The following is an 11,413-nucleotide window of genomic DNA, read 5'->3' as shown; positions in this document are numbered from 1 at the left end:
TGCTACTTAGTCATTTCTGTTTAGACTTGAGCTCTTTTTCATATTTTTTTTTTTTGTTTCTCAGTATCCAGAATTATTTGCAAACTTGCCCATACGACAAAGAACAGGAATACTGTTGTATGGTCCGCCTGGAACAGGAAAAACTTTACTAGCTGGGGTAATTGCACGAGAGAGTAGAATGAATTTTATAAGTGTCAAGGTATGTTGTCTACTTCTTTTTTCATTGAGGCAAAATTTACATAAATGCAGTTAGCCATTTTAAAGTGTACAATTCACTGACATTTAGTGCATTCACAATGCTATACAACCACCACCTCTTTCTAATTTCAAAACCTTTTCATTCCATTCCTTCTTCCGCTTATCCCCTGGCAACCATTAATCTGCTTTTTGTCTCTATGGATTTGCCTTTTCTGTTTATTTCATATAAAAAGAATCATGCAATATGTCACCTTTTGTGTCTGGCTTCTTTCACTTATGTAAAGTTTTCATGGTTCATCCAGGTAGTAGCATGTATCAGTACTTCATTTCTTTGCATGACTGAATAATGTTACCATACTTTGTTTATCCATTTATCAGTGGTGAACATTTGAATTGTTTCTACCTTTTGACTATTATGAATAATGTTACTGTAAATATTCATGTACAGATTTCTCCATGGACATGTTTTTATTTCTCTTGGTCATAAACTGAGTAGAATTGTTGGGTCTTAGGGTAATTCTCTAACTTTTCAAAGAACCACCAAACTGTCTTTCACACCAACTGCACCATTCCCACTAGCAACGTGGGGGGGTTCCTGATTCTCCACATCTTTATCAACACCATTATGTTTGTCGATTGTGGGCTAGTCTCACATTTGGAAAGCTAGTACAACAGCAATCCATCTATTAAAAGTTGTGTGCGGCTGGGCGCGGTGGCTCACACCTGTAATCCCAGCACTTTGGGAGGCCCAGGTGGGCGGATCACAAGGTCAGGAGATCGAGACCATCCTGGCTAACACGGTGAAACCCCGTCTCTACTAAAAATACAAAAAATTAGCTGGGCGTGGTGGCGGGTGCCTGTAGTGCCAGCTACTCGGGAGGCTGAGGCAGGAGAATAGCACGTGAACCCGGGAGGCGGAGCTTGCAGTGAGCCGAGATCACGCCACTGCACTCCAGCCTGGGCAACAGGGTGTGACTCCATCTCAAAAAAAAAAAAAAAGTTGTGTGAAATTGAGTAATGAGCCACCGCTCTCATAGGGCTTATTATGGTCTTGCTTAAGGCAAATCTTCATGCATTGTGAACAGAATTATACATAAATACTCAGATAAAAGGGCAAACTATTCTTAAAGGGAGTAGACAACTAGAGGCTGGAGACCATACTGAGGCAGGAAGCTGGGGTTTTTATGGTTCTGTTACTTTTGACTATATCTCACCCTTGCTTGGTCAAAGTGAGACTAGGTCTAAGTTTTTTTCAGGTACAAGGTGAGTGTGGTAATTAAGAGGCATGTTAGCAGATCATTTTGGGTAATGCTTCACAGTTCACCACTGGTGTGTCATTGTGGTCGCAGATCCAGTATCTTAGCCGTATAGTTTCAGCACATCAGCAATATTAGTTTAACAAAGGGCAATTAGATTACAAGACAAAGGAATCATGTATTATTCTAGCCTTACTCAAAGTTGATTTATAAATCAGTTTAGTAATTTGTTTATTTTTTCTATATTTATTTTTATTTTTTTGAGATGGAGTCTCACTCTATTGACCAGGCTGGAGTGTACTGACGCAATCTTGGCTTACTGCAACCTCCGCCTCCTGGGTTCAAGCTATTCTCCTGCCTCAGCCTCCCGAGTAGCTGGGGTTACAGGCTAATTTTTGTATTTTTAGTAGAGACAGGATTTCACCATGTTGGCCAGGCTGGTTTTGAACTCCTGACCTCAAGTGATCTGCCCGCCTTGGCCTCCCAAAGTGCTGGGATTACAGGTGTGAGTCACAGCGCCCAGCTCAGTTTAGTAATGTATAGCTGGGTTTTACCCAGTTGTAAATTACTCTTTTATCATGTTTTTTTGTGAACTGGCAATGATGGAGAAACACTAAAAGTGCCAGGCTGTTGCCTTGTTCCTGTTATTTTTGCCTTAGTTATTTCTTTTTTCTTTTTTTTTCTGAGACTGAGTCTTGCTATGTTACCAGGCTGGAGTGGAGTGGCGTGATCTTGGCTCACTGCAACCTCCGCCTCCTGGGTTCAAGTGATTCCTGCCTCAGCCTCCCGACTAGCTGGGATTACAGGCTCCTGCCACCGCACCTGGTGAATTTTTGTATTTTTAGTAGAGACCGGATTTTACCATGTTGGCCAGGCTGGTTTTGAACTCCTGACCTCAAGTGATCTGCCCGCTTCGGCCTCCCAAAGTGCTGGGATTACAGGTGAGAGCCACCATGCCCAGCCTTGCTTTAGTTATTTCTTGTTCCTTCCTCTAGTACTATAGTTCTCTGACCGTACTGAGGAAATTTAATTATTATGTTAATAGATATCTATGTGGTTGAATATTAGAAATTCCTTATTTTGGTCACATATCCTGATCAGTAGTTGGTCTTTTGGAGATAGTGATTTTTCACTACAGATGACTTTAGGACCTATTCAGTTTTTTTTTAAAGATCACAATTTAAGGAAAGACTATTCTCATTATTGATTTTGCTATATGCAGGGAAGTTTATTTCGAAAGGTTTTTCAGTTGGCTTTTAGGGAAGATTTATATATTATCTTTTTTTTTTTTTTTGGACTTTTCCCACGTTCTAAAAATGATATATTCTTTAAATCCTATGCAAATACATTGTTTCAGTAATTGAAGATGCTGATTAAAGTCATATCTCTACACATTTTTTAAATTGGAGATGGAACTTTGTCCCTTCTTAAACCATTCACTTATTCACTTGAAAAAAATGATTTATCTAATACTTACGTGGCAGACACTGTTTCTGGCACAAGGGATTCAGCAGTGAACAAAACTGCCTTTTTGGAGTTTACATTCTGCTAGTGGAGAGTGACAATAAGCAGATAGACACATTCAGTATATAATCCACTGTCAGATGGTGATGGTAAGTCCTATGTAGGAAGAAAAGCAGGGTAAGGAAGCTTAGAGTAACTGGAGTGAGTCATAGATGGACTTGTCAGAAAAGGGTTTCTGAAGAGGTGGTATTTGAGCAGAGATCTAAATAAAATGAAGCAACAAGCCATGAGAATATCTGGGGAAAATGTTCTGGGCAGAAGAAACACCAAGCATAGAACTTGTGGTATGTTATTCTAGCACACATTAATTTTAAAAATGTATAAAAGACATCCATTTAATCATATGAAAGATTTCCATGATTCATTTAGTCAGAAACCAAATTTATATTTTCTTTTTAAATAATTTTATCTCAACTCTAATTTTATTTTACCCATAGGGGCCAGAGTTACTCAGCAAATATATTGGAGCAAGTGAACAAGCTGTTCGGGATATTTTTATTAGGTTGGTTCCCTATTAAATGTTTTTAAAGTAACTGACTGTTATTATTTATCAATCACTGCTTTTTTTGGTCTTGTTTTTTGAAGAACTGATATTTGAGACCTGTGGTTTACGTGAATTATTAATAAGCTAGAGGACGTGGATTCTCTATTTCACCAAATACTACAAAATATTTTAGATATTAAATTTTGGAAATTATTTGGTTTTGTATTTACAATAGAAATACTCCTCAAAGTGGAATTGAAGTGGTTATTCAAAGAAATCTCTTACATGAAGCAAATAATTGCCCCTAATTTATCTCTAAATTTTCTAAGTTCTAAATTCTTTTTTCCCCCCGTTTCTAATTTATCTCTTATAAATCAAGATTCCATCTGGCCAATTTAATTTCAGTGAGTGTAACTATTTTGCATATATTAAAAAACTGCATATGAATACAGAAGATGGTATGTAAGGATGAAAATAATTATTCAAATGTGATAGCATTATGGGGAGTTTTAAAATAAAAGTTACTGTTTTATTCTTCCAAAAATTTTATTATAAAATGTACACTTAAGAGAATATATATAAAATACTTATGCATCTTAAGGAAGAATGATAAAATGAAAACTTCATGTATTCACCACCCAGTTTACCAGGAAAAAGCATAAACAAAATAAACCTCTTCTACGTAATTCCTGGGTTAAAGAGAGGTTACAGTGGAAAATATTTGGGAGCGAATGATAATGAAAATACTATCCATTAAAATTGTTAGATGTTGCAAAACTGATTTCAAGGAAAATTTATAGCCTTAAATGTTTAGAAAAGAAAAAAGGTTGAAAGTTAACCACTTATGTATCTATCTCATGAAATTAGGAAAATTATAGATATACACTAAAAAATAGGTTAAAAGGGAAATAATAAAGATAAGAATGAAGTTTAATGAAACACAAAACAGAGAAGCTCACAAAGCCAAAATTTATTTTTTGAACACTGAGTACAATTGACAACTGTCTAGCAAGTTTGATTAAGAAAAAAAAAAAAAAAAGAAGCATGAATAAACAATTTTAGGGATAAAAAGGGAACCATAACTAAAGATATCCCAGAAATGTAAAAGATAATAAGGGAATATTATGAAAATATTTATGCCAATACATTTGAAAACTTAGGTGACAGACAAAATAAAATTGACCAAAATTGAACCAAAAAGAAATAAAATCTGAGTAGTCCTATAACTTAGTAAAAAAATTGAGTTAGAAAAGTTAAAAAAATCTTTACACAAATCAAACATCAGACTCAGTTTTCTAGGAGAGTTCTGCTAAACAGGCAAGTAGCAGATAATTCTGGTCTACTTTTGGCCCCAGAAGATATATTTTACTTGCCATGCATTTAATGAGATAGCTGTTGGTTTTTTTCAATCACCGTGACAGGTGTTTTATATTAGGTGTTATTCTCCAGACATCTAGTCCACCCGTTGCCAGAGATGGAATTAATATTCACTTCTTTAGAATTAAAATTTGTTAATAAATTAATAAAACTAAAAGTCAAAGTTCAAATTATTAGAAAAGCAAAAGAAAATATATTTTTTGGGAGGCCAAGATGGGCGGATCATGACGTCAGGAGATCGAGACCATCCTGGCTAACATGGTGAAAACCCCGTCTCTACTAAAAATACAAAAAAAAAAATTACCCGGGCGCGGTGGTGGGCACCTGTAGTCCCAGCTACATGGGAGGCTGAGGCAGGAGAATGGCGTGAACCCGGGAGGCGGACCTTGCAGTGAGTGGAGATCGCACCACTGCACTCCAGCCTGGGCGACAGAGAGACTCCGTCTCAATAAATAAATAAATAAATAAATAAATAAATAAGAAAATATATTTTTTTAATAGAGAGCCCTTACAAAACAGTACCAGCATAATGAGCTTTCCAAATTTTGAATGGGCAAAAGAAATGAATAGGCATTTCACAAAAGAAGTAAGGGTGGCCAATAAGTATATATTAATATAAAAATGGTTACTTGCAATAGAAATCAAACAAGTGTTTGACTTATTGACCAAGAGTCAGATTTTTGTTTTGATCCCCGTTAGTCTATCCAGAAGGCATGGGTCTTAATAAACACCTTGACCTCAGCAGTTTACTGAATACGAGGGCAATTTCATATACCTTGCCTTCTTTAAGGGTTTGTTGTAAAGATTAAAATAAGTACATAAATATATATAAATACATTTATATGTGTTTATATGTAAATACATACAACTTGCCTTCTTTAAGGGTTTGTTGTAAAAATTAAAAGAAGTACATAAATATATATAAATACATAAATACATTCATATATATATATGAAATCACTTTGCAAACTATGAAGCCTGATTCAAATATGAAATGTTGTTTGTTTTTCCCAGAGCACAGGCTGCAAAGCCCTGCATTCTTTTCTTTGATGAATTTGAATCCATTGCTCCTCGGCGGGGTCATGATAATACAGGAGTTACAGACCGAGTAGTTAACCAGTTGCTGACTCAGTTGGATGGAGTAGAAGGCTTACAGGGTAATAATTATAAATACAGAAATAGAATGTTATAACAAAATGTCATCATGTCATCAGATTTTAGTAAAAAAAGTTCTTTTTTCCTCTAGGTGTTTATGTATTGGCTGCAACTAGTCGCCCTGACTTGATTGACCCTGCCCTGCTTAGGCCTGGTCGACTAGATAAATGTGTATACTGTCCTCCTCCTGATCAGGTGACAATTTCATATTTAGAGTCCAAAACCCAACAAATGCTACACTCTTTCCTTGTGAGCTTTACTTCTGCCAGGTAATGGCAATTGTCCTTAGAAGACCAGCTTTCTTAGGGAAAAGCTTTAGCCACTGTTTGCTCAAAGCATAAAAAGATTCTGAATTAGATGCAAAGCCTTTCTTTGGCCCAGTGCAAATCTGAAAACCTTATAATCCTTCTGTGTTAGCTGATTTGGGGAAAAAAATGCAAGAAACCTAAAGTATTATATTTTCACATTCTCTTCTGTTCAAAGATTACATCCATTATCCTGTCAAAAAAAACTCTGATACAGAATCAAGCATGTGAATCGTAAGCATGTAAGCAGGTTTCAGAGATAATTTTTCAACTCTTCCTAGTCCTGTGTTGTTCCAACTCCTATTCTCCAAGTTAGAAGCAAGCAAATAAATGAATGAAAGAACAGATAGACAAATGAATAGTCAAAGGTATAAAGGGTATAAAGTATCTGAATATATGTTACATGTAGCTATTATTTAAATTACTTAGATTTTCCTTTTGAAATACCTTCTTGGCACACTTGCCTAAATCTAGAAAATAACCACTGTGTGAATAAGAAATTACTTACACTGAATATTTTGTAGGTTTTTGCTTTTTTCTTTTTCAGATAAGGTCTCACTTTGTCACCCAGGCTGGAGTGCGGTGGTACGATCACAACTCACTGCAGCCTGTGTCCCAGGCTCAAGCAATCTTCCTACCTCAGCTTCCCGAGTAGCTGGGACCACAGGCGCATGCTACCACGCCCAGATAATTTTATTTTTAATTTTTGTGTAGAGATAGGGTCTCCCTGTGTTGCCCAGGCTGTTCTTGAACTCCAGGGCTCAAGTGATCCTCCCATCTCAACCTCCCAAAGTATTGGGATTACAGGTGTGAGCCACCATGCCCAGCCTTAAGAGTGATGATTTTCATTCATTTTCCTACATATATTATTTCTGTTGGGGAAAAAGTTCCAAGGAAGATAAATAGTAGGCTGTTCGTACATTTCTCAACTTATTTATAAAGCTTTTTTAGATATATAAGGTTAATTTATGAAGAAAATCATAAGACACACAATTTAAGATAATATTTTTAGTATTTTTAATTTGTTAAATAAATTTTTCTCTCTTCAGGTGTCACGTCTTGAAATTTTAAATGTCCTCAGTGACTCTCTACCTCTGGCAGATGATGTTGACCTTCAGCATGTAGCATCTGTAACCGACTCCTTTACTGGAGCTGATCTGAAAGCTTTACTTTACAATGCCCAATTGGAGGCCTTACATGGAATGCTGCTCTCAAGTGGACTCCAGGCAAGTTATACGAGGAAGTTGTTATGACATTTTATGAATGATAAGTACAATGTCAAAATTTCAACCTTAAAAAAATGCTATTTTTTAAACAACTTTGGTAAAACTGTATAGAAGTATAAGTTTACCTTTAGTTGAATGTTCCATAGTTGGAATGTGGGTTTTGCAGAGAATTTATAATTATGAAGAGTTTGGTGTCTGTTTCTTTAACATTACCGTAATATTGGCAAAAACATGTTGGTGTTTGCAAGGATATTATTTAAATTAGGATACCATGAATTAAATACTACAAACAGAAAAATAATTAGAGTTTTTAGTTTTTTTGTACTTTAACTTCTAAAAAATAATTAGTTAAAGCTGTTGTTTTGAAGCTCAAATTGTCCCAATCTGGCCAATAGGAGCCCCTTTTGTATGGCTCCTATATCTTTATGACATGTCCTCATCATTCTTGAATCACTTCCTCACTTCCAGATACAGTAAGTTATTCTTGGCCAGGTGCAGTGGCTCACGTCTGTAATCCCAGCACTTTGGCAGGCCAAGGCAGGAGGATCATTTGAGCCTAGTTTGAGACCAAACTATGGTTACACAAACTATACCCATTATGGACAACAGAGTGGGACTTGTCTCTACGAAAAATTTAAAAATCAGCTGGCCATGGTAGTGCACACCTGTAGTCCTAGCTACTCGGGAGAGGCTGAGGCAGGAGGATCACTTGAGGAAGTCCAGGATGCAGTGAGCCATGATTGTGCCACTGCACTCCAGCATGGATGACAGAGTGAGACCCTGCCCCCCCAAAAAGAAAAATATTCTTGGTTTATCTTGTACTGTCTGTATCCCAACCCTAGCATCAGCCTTTTCTCTAAAGATAGTATTATGATTTTAATATTTACAGTAGATATTTGAACTGTTACATTGTAGACTTTACCATATATTTTCTAGGAAGGATTATTCTATTACTCTTCTTTACCACATTTGGTTGGAATGTCTACAGAGCCTACAGTTTCTAAATCAGATACTCCCTAAGTTTTTGCTATTTTGGCAAGCCATTGAAGTTCTCCCCTCTCCCTTTACTACCAGAAAGATGTGTATTTGTAGAGCTCTCTATAATGAGAAAGCACTCTATAACATGTTGATTCATCATTTTCGAGTAGAAAAGTATGAATGGAATGTCAGAGACATAAAAATAAAGCCCAGAGGTCTGAGTCTTAGCTTCATTACAGACTTTTTTGGGGGATGGTTGGTAAATTATCTACACATTCTGTTATTTTTATATTTTAATACTTAAATTTTTACCATGTGCCTCAAAACCATTAGAGAATGAGTTTTTTGAAAAATGCTTCTAAGTTTCCTGTATTGCTCTAATAGAATGCTATGTTATTATTTATTTCTGAGACTAAAATTGTTTACGTCTTTAAACTGGTTGTCCTTTTGTGTATTTTAGGATGGAAGTTCCAGCTCTGATAGTGACCTAAGTCTGTCTTCAATGGTCTTTCTTAACCATAGCAGTGGCTCTGACGATTCAGCTGGAGATGGAGAATGTGGCTTAGATCAGTCCCTTGTTTCCTTAGAGATGTCCGAGATCCTTCCAGATGAATCAAAATTCAATATGTACCGGCTCTACTTTGGAAGCTCTTATGAATCAGAACTTGGAAATGGAACCTCTTCTGATTTGGTATCTTGTGCAGTCGTCATTATGCAGTTCTGAAATATAAAGCTACATGTTGGTGTAAAGTTGGAGTGATTTCTCTCCTAACCAGCCCCACATATTCTTCCTGGTTGGTTGGTTCTTCAGTAAAATAGTTTTGTTTCTTGCTTACACTAATTGGTAATTTGCATTCCTTGTTAAGATTTTTAAGACAGGGCTGGGAGCAAGGAACCAAAGTCGTGCATGGTTGTGATTACCTTTGGTTTCTTTGAGGTTTCTCTCTCTTACCTAGTGGTTTTAAAACATCTTTAGGAGCAGTTCCATTTTATAGTAAACATAAATTCTATTACCATGAACAGTTGAGGATAATGTATAAATTGATACAATAATGTAAGAAATTCCTGAAAACAAAATATTATCTGTGATACTTTTGCTGCAAAGTGTAAGCACAGTGAAGGGTGCTAACAGTGTTTCAACAGGAAAGTGTTTTGATTAAATGTAGGCAGGATCACTGTTCTTCTACTAGCATTCAACATCTCTTCTCAAAATTAATAGTGGTTCACTGTAATTTTATTGGTACATGTAACATTTGTACATGTATTTGGTTATTTATATGTTTCCTGGTTTTTTTGTACATTTACTTTATTAATTTAGGCCTTTTTTTTTTTTTTTTGAGACAGTCTCACTCTTATCACCCAGACTAGAGTGCAGTGGCACAATTATGGCTCACTGCAGCCTTGACCTCCTGGGCTTAGGTGATTCTCCCACCTCAGCCTCCTGAGTAGCTGAGTATGCCACCATGCCCAGCTAATTTTTGTACTTTTTGTAGAGACGAGGTTTCACCATGTTGCCCAGGCTGGTCTCAAACTCCTGGCTCAAGCGATCTGCCTGCCTTGACTTCCCAAAGTGCTAGGATTACAGGTGTGAGCCACTATACCTAGCCTAACTCAGACTTTAAAAATACAAAAGCAATTCATTTGTATTCCCAAGAATAGTAAAGTGGTGGTTTAATTTAGTCTTTAATTCTGTTTTTTATTTATTCTATCTAGAAATGTCCCAGAAACTTAGTATAAATTTACTTTCTGAAAACGAAGAAACCTGTCCTTGGGCATTAGTGTGTTGGATTTAAGCTACAAAGTTAAAAAAACCTACCCTGTGTTATGGCAATTTTTGCTCGATGGTGGTTCTATAACACAGGTATCAGTGAACCTTTATAGAAGAGGAACAGCTTTTCAACTTGCTTAATTTCAGTTAATTAACATGTATACTTATCTATGTTAATGTTTTATTGCTTAAAATGTTTAATTTTTATCTTTGGTAAACACACAGTTTCTTCTCTCCCCCGCTTCCTTCCATCTTTCATTACTACAATTTACCACGCAGAGCTCACAGTGTCTCTCCGCACCAAGCTCCATGACTCAGGATTTGCCTGGAGTTCCTGGGAAAGACCAGTTGTTTTCACAGCCTCCAGTGTTAAGGACAGCTTCACAAGAGGGTTGCCAAGAACTTACACAAGAACAAAGAGATCAACTGAGGGCAGATATCAGTATTATCAAAGGCAGATACCAGAGCCAAAGTGGAGTATGGCTTTTTCCCCCTCATCATAATTGTTAAAACTTCTTAAAAATTGTTTCACCCTTTTGATATGTATTTCTTTGACTTATAAATGAGCTATATTTATAAACAAGGGACCAGAACACATTAACTCAGTCATGGTTATGTGCTTCCTTGCTTTCAGTGTTTCATTATCTTATAAGGAAGAGAATGTATGGTCTCTTGAAAAAACTGACAAAAAGAAATAACAACTGGACTACCACATTTTTTTTCACATCCCTAATTTAACTCTTTGTCAATTTCTTTTTTTTTACTTAAGGAGGATGAATCCATTAACCAACCAGGACCAATTAAAACCAGACTGGCTATTAGTCAGTCGCATTTAATGACTGCACTTGGTCACACAAGACCATCCATTAGTGAAGACGACTGGAAGAATTTTGCTGAGCTGTAAGTAACAGATTCTGTTTTGGAAGTACAGCTACTATTATAAGTGACATAGTATTACACTTAAACCTTTAAAGTTCGTGTTTAAAATACAAAAAAATATTTTGAATATGTAAAAGCCAATTAAAAAATGTGTCGTATTTGCATTTAAAAATCCCAAAATTTCAGAAGTACAGAAGTCAAAATTGAGTTTTCATTAACCAGTTTATTTGATTATATTTGAATTATTCATAATAGACTCATTT

General features: G+C 36.1%; 2 protein-coding genes across 10 annotated transcripts in view; one reads left to right on the top strand and one right to left on the bottom strand.

Annotated features, from left to right (window-relative positions):
• The window catches only part of PEX1 (peroxisomal biogenesis factor 1), a 42,614-nt gene that overhangs the window by 29,180 nt on the left and 2,021 nt on the right, over positions 1 to 11,413 (top strand). For 2 of the 5 annotated variants that reach the window (XM_030932082.1, XM_030932085.1), the window contains exons 16-23: positions 65 to 199; positions 3,416 to 3,480; positions 5,854 to 5,996; positions 6,086 to 6,189; positions 7,349 to 7,525; positions 8,964 to 9,194; positions 10,551 to 10,748; positions 11,041 to 11,171. In XM_030932082.1, the coding sequence (XP_030787942.1) occupies positions 65 to 199; positions 3,416 to 3,480; positions 5,854 to 5,996; positions 6,086 to 6,189; positions 7,349 to 7,525; positions 8,964 to 9,194; positions 10,551 to 10,748; positions 11,041 to 11,171 (1,184 nt within the window). Of the gene's footprint in view, positions 1 to 64; positions 200 to 3,415; positions 3,481 to 5,853; positions 5,997 to 6,085; positions 6,190 to 7,348; positions 7,526 to 8,963; positions 9,298 to 10,550; positions 10,749 to 11,040; positions 11,175 to 11,413 lie in introns of those variants that run through there. The other 3 variants (XM_030932084.1, XR_004057900.1, XM_030932083.1) reach the window with 3 other exon arrangements.
• The window catches only part of GATAD1 (GATA zinc finger domain containing 1), a 49,679-nt gene continuing 40,999 nt past the window's right edge, over positions 2,734 to 11,413 (bottom strand). For 2 of the 5 annotated variants that reach the window (XM_030932088.1, XM_030932089.1), the window contains one exon: positions 7,293 to 9,223. The gene's annotated coding sequence lies outside the window, so the exon portion shown is untranslated. Of the gene's footprint in view, positions 3,075 to 7,292; positions 9,224 to 11,413 lie in introns of those variants that run through there. The other 3 variants (XM_030932086.1, XM_030932087.1, XM_030932090.1) reach the window with 2 other exon arrangements.

The sequence above is a fragment of the Rhinopithecus roxellana genome, chromosome 6 (assembly GCF_007565055.1).
Source record: "Rhinopithecus roxellana isolate Shanxi Qingling chromosome 6, ASM756505v1, whole genome shotgun sequence".
Lineage (NCBI taxonomy): Eukaryota > Metazoa > Chordata > Mammalia > Primates > Cercopithecidae > Rhinopithecus > Rhinopithecus roxellana.
Note: the sequence above shows the minus strand (reverse complement) of the source record. Positions and strands in the feature narration are given on the sequence as shown.